A 16,156-nucleotide genomic window follows, 5' to 3' on the forward strand; every position below is an offset into this window, starting at 1 on the left:
CCTTTGGAAGGACGAAGGGCCGAGTTCACGCTGCTGGGGTTGGTCCGAGGGAGTTGGGGCCTTGCAAATTCCAATGCGAAAGTCATCAGGTCATTTTAGCAACATAGCTTCTGGTGCGAGTCCACCGGCCTGGCTGTACCACAGGCGAGAGGCAAAGGAATCCCTGAGGGCGTATTCAGTGCGTGGGACATCTAGCATGAGAAACTGACCTTCTGGTGCTGTCTGATCCTAGTGCCCGAACGGTTACTAGGTTGTCCTTTATATTCTGGTACAGTAAGTGCTCAGTCCCTGGGTCCCATTCACTGTGCGAGGTTAAAGCATCCACAGAACCGGGGGTGGAGAAAGCAAGCGGCCCTATGCTGGGGATTTTTACACTGCATATCCCTGAGGTCAATCTGAGTAGGGTCACTGGGATCTTCACCTGCCTTGTAAGTCTGTTCCAAGCCCCATCTGGTGGCAGCAGTTACTTGATCCTAATGCTCCACAATCAGTGGTGGTGAGATGTGGCACAACTGTCTCAGAACAGCTGTGCAACTCAACTGCGGGTTCTTACTTCTGCTACTGTCACTGTATTGCTGCCTGGGCCTCAGGGAGCGGCTGTTGCCATGTCTCGGGTAGTAGATTGGCCGGCCTGAGTTTGACGGGGGGTTGTGGGGTGTATCCCTGGCTCTCCCTCGCTCGGACGTGGGTCGGGCAAGTCTGTTTCCCCACTCCTAAAATAGGTCTAATGTATCTCCATGGGTGGCTGGGAGGTTTGAGGGCAGTCTGTAAAGGGCTTGGAGATTCACAAATGGAAGGACATGGCACTGTTTTCGATGCTGTCCTGTGTTTGAGGGCTGGTGGGGAGGGGGGAATGGTGTAGACATGTTTTGCCTTTTTAAATAGCATGAGATGTAACCAAGTCAATGGTGCTGCTTTTTGCTAGGCAAAGCGGTGAATTGGCAGGAGCTTGTTGACCGTTCCCGCTGTTCCAGCTACGCTAGGTGTTGATACTGAAAATCTACAAAGGTGAGGTCCAGCGTTGGCCTGTTGTGTGTTCTCGCCCACCAGCTTCATGGCAGGTACCTAGAAAGTCAGAGGAAGGCTGCTCCAAATGGCTTCGTGGGGCACTCCTGTAGGACAGGCTCAGAAAGTTTCTAGACTGATGGCGGGGGGGGGGGGGGGGGAGATTGCATTCAGTGGTTTATTTTTCACTATAATCTCCCTGGACATCAATGCACTTGGTCCATTTTGGCTTCACCCAGCTTCTCGGAATCCTTGTTCAGAAACCCCTTGACTGCTGCGGTCGTCTCATTATTATCATTGAAATGCTTCCCACCAAGGTCATCCTTCAATGTGGGGAACGGGCAGAAGTCTGGGGGAGCCAAATCCAGTGAATAGGCTGAGGGGGGGAGCAGCTGAAAGCCATGTTTGGTTGCTGTGATCACTGCAACGTGGGATCGGAGAGAGAACGTTGGGACCAGCTCCAACATGATCATTGGCCCCCTCCCATTTCACTCTATTGACACAGACAATGCAGCCATTTGGGGGGCCCAAACTAGGGCCTGCAGGGCTAAATGTGGGAGCTGGGGGAGTGGGAGCTAGAGAGCCAGGCCCTGTAGCTGAGGCTGTAATAATGCTGTCGAAAAGGTTCAGAAAGGGGCAACAAAAATGACTAGGGGTATGGAATGGCTTCCGTATGAGGAGAGATTAATAAAACTGGGACTTCTCCGCTTGGAAAAGAGACGACTCGGGGGGGGATATGATAGAGGTCTATACAATCATGACTGGTGTGGAGAAAGTCAAACGGGGTGTTATTTACTCATAACACATGAACTAGGAAAAAGCAACAGAGGGTCCTGTGGCACCTTTAAGACTAACAGAAGTATGGGGAGCATAAGCTTTCGTGGGTAAGAACCTCTCTTCTTCAGATGCAAGGTTCTTACCCACGAAAGCTTATGCTCCCCATACTTCTGTTAGTCTTAAAGGTGCCACAGGACCCTCTGTTGCTTTTTACAGATTCAGACTAACACGGCTACCCCTCTGATACATGAACTAGGGGTCAGCCGATTAAATTAAAAGGCAGCAGGTTTAAAACAAACAAAAGGAAGTATTTCACACAATGCACAGTCAACCTGTGGAACTCCTTGCCAGAGGATCTTGTGAAAGCCAAGACTATAACAGCGTTCAAAAAGAGCTAGATAAGTCCCTGGAGAATAGGTCCGTCAATGGCTACTAGCAGAGATGGTGGCCCTACCCTCTGTTTGCCAGAGCTGGGAATGGGCGACAGGGGATGGATCACTTGGTGATTCCCTGCTCCGTTCATCCCCTCTGGGGCCCCTGGCACTGGCCACTGTCGGCAGACAGGACACTGGGCTGGATGGACCCTTGGTCTGAGCCAGTCTGAGCCGTACGGCCGTTCTCGTGTTAACACGCGCGGGTGCTCTTGCACGTGTTGGGTCCTTGGTGTCGCACACCCAACACTTGGGCACGTGCACTGTGTCCCGGGGGGGGGGCGGCGGAAATTGGGCCTTGCACCTCCCCTCTCGCCCCCTCGGGCCCCGTCCCCCTAGGATGTTGCGGTCTTTACCCCTCCCCCTCTCTGGGCTCAGCTCTGAGGATTTGTATTCAAAATGGAGGCGGGTCGGAAGGGAGAAAACTACACCTCCCGTGCTGCCCCGGGGGCGGGAGAAACTACCCCTCCCGTCATGCTCCGCGAAGAGCAGGGGGGCGCGCGCGCGCGGCTCCCCCGTGACGCTACCGCTCCGCCCACCCGCTTCCGGAACTGGCCTATAAAAGGGGGCGGGCGGCGCGGGCCGCTCTCTCTCGGCTGTTGTTGTCGCCGCCATTTTGTCGGAGGCCGGAGGCTCCCGCCGCCATCCGCCGCCATCCGCGGGCACTGAGCCCGGGCCGCCATGAGAGCGAAGGTGGGTGGGGCCGGGGGCCGGTGTGGGGCTGGGGCCCGGCGGGAGGAAGCGGGGTTATGGGGCGGGGGGGTTCCTAGGCCTCGGGCCGCTCTCCCCCCCCCCAGGGCCGGGGGCGGGGCCTTGCAGGGGTGGGGGGGGGTGACTGCGCGGCGCTCGCGGGGGTCCCCCCCTCGCCCCGTGCACCGCGCGCTCCACGCGCGTGGGAGGCACCGGCCTGTGGCGTCCTGCGCCCACGTGGGGCTGGGCTCGGGGCTGCCAGCTGATGCACCCCCTGGGCACCCCACTTGGTGGGCATCGGGGGGGGTGGCGCCCTCCGGCGAGGGGGCGATGGGGAAGGCGGGTTCGGATCTGCCTGGCCCCAGTGTTATGTAGCGCCCCATAGAAATCCGCGGGGGGGGGGGTTGCTGCCTTCATTTCCCCTCGGGCACCGTCTGCTCAGTGCAGCGGGTAACGGGGGCCTGGAGACACGTGCTGGCGGCCGAGCCGCCTGTTAACATGCTGCTGACTCTTGTGTTTCCCCCTCTTTCCTCTAGTGGCGAAAGAAACGTATGCGCAGGTACGTGAGCTTTTGTTTTGTCTGGTTTGGCCTGGTGACTTACCATGCTTGCCCCACAGGTGGTGGTGCTACTAGATGTCCATGGTTGGCATGACTAGTCTTTATAAAAGCTACATCTTGTGTGCTGGGCCCTCTAGGAAGGTGGGAATGCACCTGGCTAAGATGGTTGGTGAGACTTGGTAAATAGGGAGTGGGGAAAAACGTGTTGCGTGTGTTAATGTTAGCACTGCATCCCACATCCCTCAGGCTAATTGATGACCGTTCAAATACATTTATTTCCCTCATGTCTAGAGGCCTCAGCTGAAATTAGGAGCCCATTGTGCTAGATGCTGTAAATACACAGTCAGACCCTGGCCTTGCCCCCAAAGAGTTTGCAGGCTAAACTGACAAGACAAGCAGGAGGGTGTAGGGGGTAAAGTTCTGTAGTAGGATTTGGGGTAAATTCTTGTTTCTACAGCACATGTGGTTGTATGACCTTGAGTAAGTTTTGTGCCTCCATTTCTCATCTGTAAAATGGTGATAAGGCTACTTCAGGGTGGGGAGTGGAGAGAGAAACATTGATGCATGTGAAGTGCTTTGTGGCATATGCCATTCTAAACCTCGAAATAGACTGCATCGTTGTAAACACTGCTTTTCTTGTGTGTGTGTGTGTGGGGGGGGGGATTTCTGCAGATCTAAACCTATTTTATTTCCAGTGAATATTTCCTAGCTCATCTGGCAGTGCTGTGTAAGTGTGTAAGAGCAGCCAGACCAGCTCAGAGCTAAAACTGCCTGTCTCCTCTGGCATTTTCCAGCTTTGGAGTAACAAGCTGCTCTGTTAGGCATGGCAGGTAAGGATGTCATGGGGCCAAATTTATTGCAGGAGTTAGTACATCGGGTTTACACAAGTCTCTCCTGATTGTATGTCGTTAAAAGAAGCCATTAAAACACTGTAAGAAAGATGCAAAGTTCCTTTTCCAAACAGGGTAAACATGCGCTTGTTACTGTAGTTAGCGGTTTAGTTTTTTGCTCTACTTTTAAATAAGGTCTGAAACTTCAGTTTAAAACTCTGGAAAGGCAAGCAGGAATAGGCTTAGGTCTACCCCTCTGCTTTCCCCATTTCAAACTGTCCTTTGTGCTAGAGCTAGCCTCTACTGAAGGGACTGTCCTTGTTGGTCTTCTATCCACATTTCTGTGCGCAATGAAATGGGTTTCTGGTCATTTCACTTTGGGTTCTCGTGCACTAGGACAAGGCAGCAGTTAGGTGGCAGACATTGTGGGGTTGTCATTCTCTTTAAAAATTGCACATTGTAACTTTGGTCCAAAACTATGGACATGCTTGTTCTTGCACAAAAGGTGTTTGGCCCGGTAATGATTCATTCAAAGTCCATTTAAGCAGGTTGGCTGCCTGCTGTGGAATGTCTGACAGCTTTGTTACCATGCTGATTTTCTTTCTCTGATGGGGTAAAATTGTCTTTCTCAGGCTGAAGCGCAAAAGGAGAAAGATGAGGCAGAGGTCTAAGTAGATGTCTTCTCTGTTGCTACTGAGGCTGCAAAGCAGAGCAAAGAAACGTCGGAGCTTGGGACGCAGACCTCCAGACACAACTACTTCCTGGTGTTGCAGAAGTGCGTCCCTACCAGTCTTGAAGAGTTTTCCATCTTAAGAATGAAGGTCTCATCCATATGGATGATAGCCCTGAGCTTTGACGTTCTGGACTGGTTCTGGTCTTTGTAGTTGAATGTAGCAGGTATACAATAAAGAAACCCTGGTTTGGTTGGGAATTCAGCATGTTTTTTCTTAATGTTGCATTTTAAATAGTTGATTTTAAAACAGAATCTCAATGTGATCTCTAGGCATGTTATATAACTTGACTTTTACAGCTACTTGACCTGCATCATTCAGCCCTCTTCTCGCTGGCTTTCTGTGCCTTTTCCCCATACACACAGTTGCATGGCCTGGCTGAGGAGAAGAATCCACTGAATCTAGAAATCACTTTTGCTGAAGATGTGACTGGGGAAAGTGTTCAGATGTCAAGGCCACAATGCAACACTGTTGTGAGTTGTATGAGTGTGTGATGCACAGTGCATGTGCGCACATACCCTGGTACATTTTTTATGCAGGAGGTGTAGCCTTCAGAATTAACAGTGCTGGGTTCACACTGGTCCCTGAACAGTGACTTCCTAGTATAAAAGTGTTGGTTCTTGTACTGAGAGCATGGATAGAATGTCTGCCACTTGTCAGAGCATTACATTTCTGCATTGTCGGGCTTATCCACAAGTTACATTCCCCCGATGAAGTGGGTGGCACAAGATGTAGATGGTGCATTGAGATGTGGATGGTGTCACTGCTTGCATTAAGGGTAATCCCTTTCCCAGAAGTCTTGCATCTGAAGAAGTGAGGTTCTTACCCCCGAAAGCTTATGCTCCCAATACTTCTGTTAGTCTTAAAGGTGCCACAGGACCCTCTGTTCCTTTCCCAAAAGGCTACCTGCCCTTTGATTGGAACTTCAAGGAAATGAACTCCAATGTATAGCACCCTTCACTGAAGACTTAAGAGCGCTTCATCCTCTTTTCGAGGGGTTAATGCTGTAATCATGAATATGCTGAAAATATAAACGCTGAAAACTGGATGGTGGATAATCCTCTGCCAACCCCTCCTAGCTCAGCTAGTCATGAGGACCGGCACAGTCCACTACCTAGCTTTGGAACAGGCCCTCTTTAGCTCAGGAGAGACCAGGTCCTCCTTCTTCTTGTGTCCCAAAGAATTTAGCCTAGGCACAATGCCCAGGTGTGTGATTTGAGTCTTGGGCAAGCTGCCCAGCTCTGACGGAGGCGGGGGGGCTTTCCCAGGGCTATGATTAAGATGCCCCCCATCAAGGGCAAGGCCAGGTGACCTCAAACTGTTCAGTGTCCCCCTAAGGTGGAACAGCTGTGCCACAGGCTAGGCGTTAAGGCAGCGGGGGGGGGGAGCTCTGGGGTGAGCTGGTTGCCTGTGTGGGCCCCAGGGTGGGGCAGGACCCTGTTGGGCGGGGGTCCCTCAGGGCGAGGGGCTGTGGCCCAGGTAGCCCCGACAACCCGTGTGGGTGCCACGGTGATGCTATTGGCTGGAGCCGACCTGGTGTTCCCTGTGATGTCATCCACCGGTCATGCCCCGCCCACCGCCATCTAAGAGGGCGGGGTCTCCCCGCCGGAGTTAAAGCGACGGGGGCGCTACCCTAGGCAGCAGGGCTTTGTCGCTATGGTAACACGCGACGGGCCGCGCGCGCTGCAGGCCGGGAGGCCTCCGCTTCCGGCCGGCGGCCGGAAGGACCATAGAGTAGTTCCGCTGGAGGGCGGAAGGGGCCGCTCTTTGTGGCGGCTGGAGGAGGACGCGGCCGGAGAGCGGGTGAGCGAGAGGCCGCCCCGAGCAGGGGCCCGGGTGGGTCTGGGTCCCCCGAGCCCCCTCGGGCTCCGCCTTCTCCACTGAGCCCCCGGGCCGGTCCCCTGGCCCCAGCCGCGGGGGCGGGGTTACCCCTGAGTCCCGCCCCCCCCCCCCGCCCTCGGGCCTGGCCAGGGTCTGCCCCCCCCCCCCGCACGGGGCGTGTCTGTGGCCCCCGAAACCCCCCTGCTGGGGCGCGGCCCGGCCCGGTCAGTGCGCTGGGGGCGCAGGACGCCTGGGTTCCCGGCCCGGCGCTCGCCGCTGTCCCCGGCTCCTGGGGGGGGCGAGTCGTGTGGGTCGCACCGCACTGGCGGCGCTCTCCCAAAGTCACTCTAGGGGGCGGATTTACTCTACCTGGGGGGGTTAAAACGCAGAGGGCTTTTCCCACCCGCTCTGGTAAAGTGAGCTCGGGTTCCCCAGCGAGCCCAGTTAGCCACAATCTTCCTTCAGGTTTTCATGAAGTAACTTTATGAATGGGCTCGTATGATACCATAGCAGGGGGCTGGGCTCTGACCCAGGAGGTCCCTTCCAGGCCTAGTCAAAAAGGCTGAGGGGTTATTAGCTTTCCCTCGCATGCCTTTGGATGGCCGCTTAAGCAGCTTTTGCTCTCCTGCCTTGATTTACACGGACAGCCAGGTAGAACGTTATTTATTATTTGTGTTGTCGTAGCTCGGAGAGCCCTGATCCCAACCCCATTGCGCCAGCTGCTGTACGTGCCACAATGGCCCAGCCCTAGAAAATTTACTCTCTGCCTCTGGATGTAACCATATGTGATGACAGATTTCCCCTACCCTTCAGATGTCTACAATTCAGGATATAGAGTTCAGACAAGAGCTCTCACCTGCTGCGGTACCTCACGTGCTGTGAAGATACACACCTGGGTATCTGACACTAAGCTGTGTGGCAGCAAGGTGATTCCACATACCCTGCTGGGCGGGTGTGAGTTAAAATAAAAGGTCCAGCTAGCCCAGTATCCTCTCTTCTAACAGCGGCCAGGGCCGGGGCCCCAGAGGGGATGAACAGAGCAGGGAATCATCAAGTGATCCATCCCATCACCCATTCCCAGCTTCTGGCAAACAGAGCGTAAGGACACCATCCATGCCCAGCCTGGCTAATAGCCATTGATGGACCTGTCCTCCGTGAATTTAGGTAGTTCTTTTTTGAACCCTGTTATAGTCTTGGCCTTCACAACATCCTCTGGCAAGGAGTTCCACAGGTTGAGTGTGCGTTGTGTTATGAGAAAGAGTAAAGAACACTTCCTTATTTACTTTCTCCACACCAGTCATGATTTTATAGACCTCTATCATTTCTCCCCTTAGTCGTCTCTTTTCCAAGCTGAAAAGTCCCAGTCTGATTAATCTCTCCTCGTATGGCAGCCATTCCATACCCCTAATTATTTTTGTTGCCCTTTTCTGAACCTTTTCCAATTCCAATATATCTTTTTTTTTTTTTTGAGATGGGGTGACCACATCTGCACGCAGTATTCAAGGTGTGGGGATATCATTGATTTATGTAGAGGAAATACAATATTTTCTGTCTTATTATCTATCCCTTTCTTAATGATTCCCAACATTCTGTTAGATTTTTTGACAGCTGCTGCACATTGAGTGGATGGTTTCAGAGAACTCTCCACAATGACTCCAAGGTCTCTTTCTTGAGTGGCAACAGCTAATTTAGACCCCATCATTTTATATGTAGAGTTGGGTTTATGATTTGGGCCCTAATCCTGTCTAACGTCAGATAGAGAGCTGTGAAATTGGCCCCATCCGCCTTGGACTTGACTAATAGAAAATCGGCGACTACTAGCTTGTTTTGATTATTTTTTAATTTCATTAGGACTTGGATCTCAAATCAAGTCAGCTCCTCTAGCTGTGATCCGGCCTGGGGTGACGTTGAAGATTTTGGATCTTACAGGTAACGCTGAGCCTTTTTGAACAGGCCGTCTCTGTTGAAGGGTCTGCTGGGGTCAAAAGACAGTCGGATGTTAAATGCATTTGGACCCCTAGAGTTGTGGATGTTGGTTTGTAGCGGAAGGAGTCTGAGCCTCTTGGTTTCTATGCAGTGGCTGGTTCTCAGTCCAGGCAAAGTTCGGAGTGTCAAGCTGGCTCCTGTGCTGTAACCAGTATAACAAGGTCTGTGCAAAAAAAAAAAGTTGATGGCTTCTCTCCAAGTTGAGGGGTTCTGATTGTTTGCGGGGCTGGGGCCTGTATCTCAGGAACCCCTTGGTCAAATGGCTTCAAATGTGCCTCGCTAACCCTACCCACTATCCCCATGAGGCACAGCACATTTCAAGACAGCCTGGGTAGCCATGCGACTTTTGCAGCACTAAGAGTCCAATGTTCTCCTGAAAGCTGGTCCTAACCTGAACCACAGCAGAGGCCGGCACCTTGCTGTAATGCCTCAGGGCAGATATTTCCCTGCCAGCTACAGCAGAACAGTTCCTCCGTTTCAGTGAGGATCCCTCACTTCCCTCCTGTCCGACTTGTTTTCTCACTCCCAACCTCCTCTCCTTTTTCGCAGTTGCTCGAGCTCCCGCCACCAGGAGGGGAGGGCGTGGGTGGAAAAATGCCCGACCGCGACAACTACAACAATGGCAGTAGCAGCGACGAGGCGGGCGCCAACTCCGACGACATCTGCCGCGACTTCCTGCGCAACGTCTGCAAGCGCGGCAAGCGCTGCCGCTTCCGGCACCCCGACATCAGCGAGGTCACCAACCTGGGCGTGCGCAAGAACGAATTCATCTTCTGCCACGACTTCCAGAACAAGGAGTGCGTGCGCCTCAACTGCCGCTTCATCCACGGCACCAAGGAGGACGAGGACTATTACAAGAAGACGGGGGAGCTGCCCCTGCGCCTGCGCCAGAAGGTGGCGGCTGGACTGGGCCTGTCCCCGGCGGACCTGCCGAACAGCAAGGAGGAGGTGCCGATATGCAGAGACTTCCTGAAGGGCGACTGCCAGCGGGGAGCCAAGTGCAAGTTCCAGCACTTGCAGCGGGAGTACGAGTACGACGCCCGGGTCATCGCAGCCCGGGACCCCGGCATCGCCACCACCGTGCGCCGCTACGACCCCTACGACGTCATGTACGACCCCGACCGCTACGACGACCACGACCCGGTGCTGAAGCGCAGGCGGGTGGATGGGCTGCACTTCGAAACCTACGAGTACAGCTTCACCAGCCCGCGCACGGTGGAGTACCGGCTCCTGGAGGAGGAGAACATCATGCTGCGCAAGCGCGTGGAGGACCTCAAGAAGCAGGTCAACAACCTGCTGGCGACCAACGAGGTGCTGCTGGAGCAGAATGCCCAGTTCCGGAACCAGGCCAAAGTCATGACTCTCAGCTCCACCGCCACGGCCACCGAGCAGACCCTGGCCCCGACGGTGGGCACTGTCACCAATTATAACCACAGCATCGCCCAGACCCACACCACACTCAGCAGCCAAGCCCTTCAGCCACGGCCCGTCACCCAACAGGATTTGGTGGCTCCGGCCGGAGCGCAGGCAGCGCCCCCCACCAACGCAGCGCCCCCCATGAACCCCGAAATCACCCCGCTCTCGGCTGCTCTGGCTCAGACCATCGCCCAGGGCATGGCTCCTCCGGTCTCCATGGCGCCCGTGGCGGTGTCGGTGGCGCCTGTGGCAGTTTCAATGGCACAGCCGCTGGGTGGTATCACCATGAGCCACGCCACCACGCCCATGGTGACGTACCCCATCGCGTCGCAGAGCATGAGGATAACAGCCATGCCACACTAACCGCCCACAAAGGGCCCCACGTACCGCCATGGGTCCGGGCTGTTCGGAGCTGCCCCCGGCAGGCGGAAGGGCTCCGTCCTTTGGGGAGACTGGAACCGAGAAGGGAGAGAATTGAACGGAAACCCTTGGAAACCTCTCTCCCTTGCGGGAGAGGCCTTTTAGGGGATGGGTTTTCCACCCTGCAGGCGAGTGACCTGGATTTCCCTTAACCCCTAGCAACACACGTGGTCTTCCACAAGGCAGCAGAATTCAGGGATGAAGGGCTTTAATGCCACATGATTCGAAGGGTACAGTAACCTCCGAGCCTTTGCCCGTCACTTGTATCTTTGCCCGAATACCTGCCCTCCGTAGCCCTGCGAGTTCAGGAACTCAGTCTATCGCCCGGCTATGGCAGTATCATTTCACTGACAGGACACACCAGACTGGAGGCTGTAGGGTGGGAGCTTGGGTCCCCTGACTTGCTGCTCTCTAGTAGGGATTCTGCCTGAGCCCAGGGAAGCCCGGGAGTATCAGGGAAGCGAGATCCTGGGGACAGCGCCTCCCCCAGAGCTGGCAGAAAGGCTGGGTCTGTCTGGCAGCCTCTCCTAGGGGGAATGGCCCTGGGGCAGCTTTGCCTGGTGATGAAATGGTTAAATCCCAAATAGGATTTGGGCTTGTGTGTAAACTCAGCCCTGTTGCTTTAAAAGGGGGCAACACAATCTAGACTCTAGGAAACCGTCTTTACGGTGGCCTTGAGAGCATCCCTGTTCCAGTCACCCCCCAGGGAGAGGGTGGCGCATTCCTAGGACCATCTGAATCCCGGAGGGGGGTGTTCACCAATTCCAGCAGACGTTGTTGCTGAATTGCTCATAAACCCCAGGGTTGGAAATAAACCCAGCCGCGGGCGTGGGGCGCTAGTTAAAACGTGATAGCGTCTGACCCCGCTTCGCCTCGCAGCTCATGGGGTGGGGATTGCCTTCTGCTGGAGGTCGTGGGTTGAAATAAACTCCTCTCTGTTGCTTTATGAATTGGCAGGGCTCCTCCGGTCACCTCCCGCGGCAGAGCAGCTCGCTGAAAGGAGACCAGAGTTGGGCAGCGATCCTGCCAGGTCCCTGAGCACCCTCAGACCCGCTCATCAGTTCCCTCTGGAGCTGTTGGCACTGGCAAATGTGAGCAAATCCACCCGTGCCCTGAGCACCCCTCACGCCCTTCGCCATCCACCAGCCACTTCCGTGCCTGAGCCTCCCCACCCCGAGACTTCCATCTGCCTCTTACGGCCACTTTCTCTGTTCCCCCGTTCACACGTCCTCAAAGGAACCTGGTTCAAAGAGACCCCTTCCTCCCTCCCTCCTATGCTGTATTTTTGTTTCTAAAACCGAAGCTCACCAGGGGTCTAGAGTAGGTTTTGCGTAGTTCTGTCTGGGTTTGAGAACTTAAAGAGGAGGAGAATGCTTTACAGCCGGAGCTCTTTCTACGAGCGCTGAACTTTGTAAGTCTAGCGGTTTAGTTCTGTGACTGCAGTGTAAAGTTTTCAGCTATTAAAGGAGAACGTACAGCCCCCGACGGATATATTCTGGTGTTGACACTCGCTCTTTAAAGCGCTGGTTAGCCCCCTGATGGAACGTTTGCCTTTCATCTGAGCATATCCAAGCACTTTACGGCGGGCTGGGATGTCTATAAACCCCACTGAGATGTCGGTAAGGGCTACGTGGGCACCACTGAAATGCAGCCACCTCTGGGGTGAAATGTATCAGTGCTCCACGGGGGATGTGCCGGGGCATCTTTAGTAGCTGAACAAAAGCAGGAGCTCTGCTTTACGTGGTAGCACCATGTTGGTGCATCGGTTCCTTGCGGAGTCAGGAGCGCGCCCCCTACTGGATTGCTCCAGTCCCTTCTCGCAGCTTGCGTGGAGTCTCCCATCCCAGGGCTGAGTCTCCCATGACCACGGCTCCTCTTAGTATGCAATGGGTGCTGACTGGTCGCAGTGTGGAACGGTATCCTGGCTGGCCTGTCACCCCTGCACGTGGGAGAGCCTCTCTGATCTAGGCGCCGAGAAACCAACACTTTCCAATTTTGTCTGTGCAGTGTGCTGCATCTTCGCTATTTGAAGACCCTTTCCCACGGGCTCTAGGATTTGGTTTCAGCAAGCAGGGAAAGCTTGTAGGAAGATTGGGTCAAGTGACTGAGCCGGCGGGGAACCCTGATAGTTGTTCCACCATGTGCAGGGTGCTGAGATCGGCATGTAGCAGCTGCCTCCCTGCCCAGGTAGGTAGAGCAGGGCCCGGGGAGTCACGGCTACTGCTGTCCTCAACTTCGCTCCCCTTCAGGGCTGGCTGTTACCCCCCCAGTGACTTGGTGAAAGCTTCCCAGAGCGACTCCCGCTCTCCGCAGGGACAGCCCTAGCCCCCTCGGGGGCTCCTCCAGAGAGGTGCAGTGGGTAGAATCGGTGCTTGGTTGGGGGGGATTGTTTGTGTGTGGAAGTGATGGCACTTCGCGCTCTGTTCCAGCAGCACTGACCTCGTACACGGACAGCAATGGGCTTGAAAAGGGGCTCTCCAGGGGCCAGACTGTACAGGTGATGGCTAGTCTGCAGCCCGCCCGCCCCTGGCTGCTGCAAAGGGCCCACGGTTACAATTTCCTTTTGCCCCAGCTCTGCGTTGTTACCCCCCGGGTTAGATCGTCGGTTCAGACCACTGCTGTAGCAGGGAGACTCCATCTGGTCTCGCTTTGTGCTGCAGCCAGGGGGTGAGGGATTAAAGCCCTGGCTCATTCCTTGTTTACACGGAGGCAGCTCCTTGGAGCTTCAGAGCCATTCAGTGCGCTGCGCTCCTGCAGTCATCGCCCGCCAGGGCCTCTCGCAGGCTAGGCACTAGGTGAACCAGAGCAAACCATGGAGGTTATCTAGTCTGACCCCCCCGGTAACAGAGGCCAGAGAACTCCCCCAAACTAATTCCTAGAGCAGAGCTAGAAAACCATCCAATCTTGCTTTAGACATTGCCACGGCTGGAGGATCTCTCAGGACCCTGGGTGAATTGTTCCGATGGTTAATTACCCTCCCAGTTACAAATTTACACTTGATTTCCAGTCTGAATGTGTCTAGCGTCAGCTCCCAGCTGTTGGATTGTGTTATTCCTTTGTCTGCTAGACCGAAGAGCCCGTTACCAAATATAGGAACTTAGACTCAGCAAGTCCCCTCTTAACCCGCTCTGTGCTCAGTGAAATAGATCCGAGGAGCTCAGTCTGTCTGTCTATGTAACTGAAAGCACTGGAGCGATGCTCCCCCCTTGGAAATGGGCTCCCTTAGGGCTGGTTTGATGCAGGTGGGAGCTCAGAGACTGGTGAGGGTTGTTCACTTCGGTGGTGTTTGCGAGCTGCTTGTCTGACTTTCCCCCAGTGGTGGGGTTTCCAGCTGGCAGCCTCGTTCCCTGCACACTTTGTTCCTTGCCACACCTGCCTGGAGCGTACAGGGACAAGACACCCTCTCAGCCAGGGCAGCTCCCTGCTAGAATCAGCCGGGCATGGCGGAGGTATGCAAAAGGCGTCTTGGCTGGACGCTGCTCTTTGCAGATTGGTGGTTGTGAGAGTAACGTGTACGTAGAGAGAGCCCCGTTCTGCCCCAAAGCTTCCAGTAAACTACACGCCCTTTGCTGCTGAAAGGCAGCCAACGCAAGGCGCCAGTTACCCTGAGAGGCTGTACCTGGGGGGCCTGGAAGATCTGTGTAATTGACTGTGTAACCTTCCCCACTGCCACCCCCCATCAGTTTATCTCACCTGACGGGCTCATTGCATCTGCCTGAGCTTCCAACGTGTGGTTCCAGGAAGTCTAAGCATTGGAGTCCCTGTCTTTAGGACTTTAAACCATTGCCCCTGGCAATGCATCCCTGCCCTTCCTGCCTATGCGCTGGAAGAGCGCGTGCTCACTTCACGCTCAGGTTCTGGGTTGCTCTGGAAATAAGTGAGGCTGTGGTAGGGTCTTATCTGTAATAGCACGGGGAGCAAAAGCCCCTGCCTTCCCCCACTGCCATCTGCTCTGATGCGCCAGCCCCAGACTTTGTTTCTACTGCACTGCTCCAGGCAGCTGGCACCAGGCCTACCCTAGCGTGGGGGTTATTTATGTTCCAGCAGCTGGATTGGAAGCCTGGTAAGCTATCGCCAAGGCCCAAGGGATGAACTTTCAGCTGCCATGGTGTATTCAATCAATCAGAGACGGCTTTAAACCCACGGGGTTTTGTTTAACCGGGAAGGCTCTAGGCCAGCGATGCACACACGTAACTGCAACAGCAATTATCCTGTTGGCAGAAGAGACGCTTAGAGCTCTCAGCAACGAGTAATATTCAGCGTGAGCCAGACAGCAGCGGACGTGTCTAGCTCTATGAAACACCTTGGAAAGCACGGCCATTCAGATGGAGGGCACGGAGATGGCGTCATTCTGTCCTAGCGCTGTAGGGTGGCTTAGATGGAAGCTTTGTAAAGAAAGTCTGCTCTATCTTTGCCACCTGGCACTGTAGCAGTTAAAACGAGGGATTGGAAAGCAGGACACCTGGGTTCTGTTTCCCAACTTTAGGGAGTGCTGCCAAGTGGTTAGAGCCAGGGGTGGGGAGCTAGGACTGCTGCGTTGTACTCCTGGACCAGTATTTGGCAAGCTGTGTGACTTTAGGGAAGCAGAGGGTGGAAAAGCCCAAATCACCAGACTGGGGTGTGACGAATGGGGACTGTTCTTACTGTGGTCTTTGAATGCTGAGTGGGGAGTGTAGCTAGGATAGTCTGCATTGGGGGATGAGAGACTGACCGATGGAGAATACCTGGGCATGTATCATGAGAACCCAGGAAGAGGTCAGAGGCCAGGTGACACCTTTGCCGGGAAACTAACAAAGGCTGGGGAGAGAGTTCAGAGCTGGCTGGTAAAATGACTGGGAGGCAGATGGGGCTCTGACCTCCCAAGGGGGCTAGGGTGCCCTGGGACCCCAAGATGAACCTAACTGAGGGGGTCCTGTTGTCCGTGCCTGCAAGACCTGTCTTGGACTGTGTTCCTGTCGTCTAAATAAACCTTCTGCTTTACTGGCTAGCTGAGAGTCATGGTGAATCGCAGGAAGCCGGGGGTGCAGGGCCTTGTGTCCCCCCACACTCCGTGACAACTGAGGTATTCACCCGCTCCTTGGAACAGCTGTTTTATAGCACCACCTCCTGAGCCCTCCGCTCATTGCAGTGCAAAGTAGCTGTACTCCCCTTCCCTCTGAACCTTTTTTGCCTGTTTAAAAGAAACATCCTCAAGCCGTTTGGGACACAATCTGTATTGTAATCACAATGCTCCAACTGAAATCAGACTCCCAGATGCCTGCAGGAACAGTGCTCTGGGAAATCTAGTTTACACAGAGAAGCTTGGTGAGTAAAAACAGGGATTAGGTAACCTGTACAGCTGGAAGGCCAGAACGGCTGCTACAGTCAACTGTGGACAAGAAACGCAGCTTTGCTCATCACACAGGATCTGTTCTGCAAGGGAAGGACAAATCGTCTTGCCTCAGCCGTGCTGTTGCCAGGAAAGCTTTCAGCAAGATAAGCCTGTAACAA

The 16,156-nt window shown here is 54.5% G+C and overlaps 1 protein-coding gene and 1 long non-coding RNA gene across 8 annotated transcripts; both read left to right on the forward strand.

Moving 5' to 3' along the window:
* The first annotated feature begins 2,754 nt into the window (after nucleotides 1-2,754).
* LOC103306701 (uncharacterized) lies at nucleotides 2,755-5,223 on the forward strand. The gene is made up of 3 exons (XR_509632.4): nucleotides 2,755-2,906; nucleotides 3,440-3,462; nucleotides 4,925-5,223. It is a non-coding gene; the product is annotated as an uncharacterized LOC103306701 (long non-coding RNA).
* A 1,441-nt stretch (nucleotides 5,224-6,664) lies between these two features.
* Nucleotides 6,665-12,146, forward strand: ZC3H10 (zinc finger CCCH-type containing 10). Of its 7 annotated transcripts, XM_065576499.1 has the most exons (4): nucleotides 6,811-6,826; nucleotides 7,529-7,770; nucleotides 8,696-8,773; nucleotides 9,380-12,146. In XM_065576499.1, the coding sequence occupies exon 4, from the start codon at nucleotides 9,425-9,427 to the stop codon at nucleotides 10,607-10,609; it is 1,185 nt and encodes a 394-aa protein (XP_065432571.1). In that variant the 5' UTR covers nucleotides 6,811-6,826; nucleotides 7,529-7,770; nucleotides 8,696-8,773; nucleotides 9,380-9,424; the 3' UTR covers nucleotides 10,610-12,146. The 7 variants fall into 7 exon arrangements, with proteins under 7 accessions (XP_065432567.1, XP_065432574.1, XP_065432568.1 ...); XM_065576502.1 differs by lacking the exon at nucleotides 7,529-7,770 and having other exon boundaries at nucleotides 6,687-6,826; nucleotides 8,696-8,991; XM_065576496.1 differs by lacking the exon at nucleotides 7,529-7,770 and having other exon boundaries at nucleotides 6,687-6,826.
* The last annotated feature ends 4,010 nt before the right edge of the window (nucleotides 12,147-16,156 follow it).

The sequence above is a fragment of the Chrysemys picta genome, chromosome 22 (assembly GCF_011386835.1).
Source record: "Chrysemys picta bellii isolate R12L10 chromosome 22, ASM1138683v2, whole genome shotgun sequence".
NCBI classification, from domain to species: Eukaryota; Metazoa; Chordata; order Testudines; family Emydidae; genus Chrysemys; species Chrysemys picta.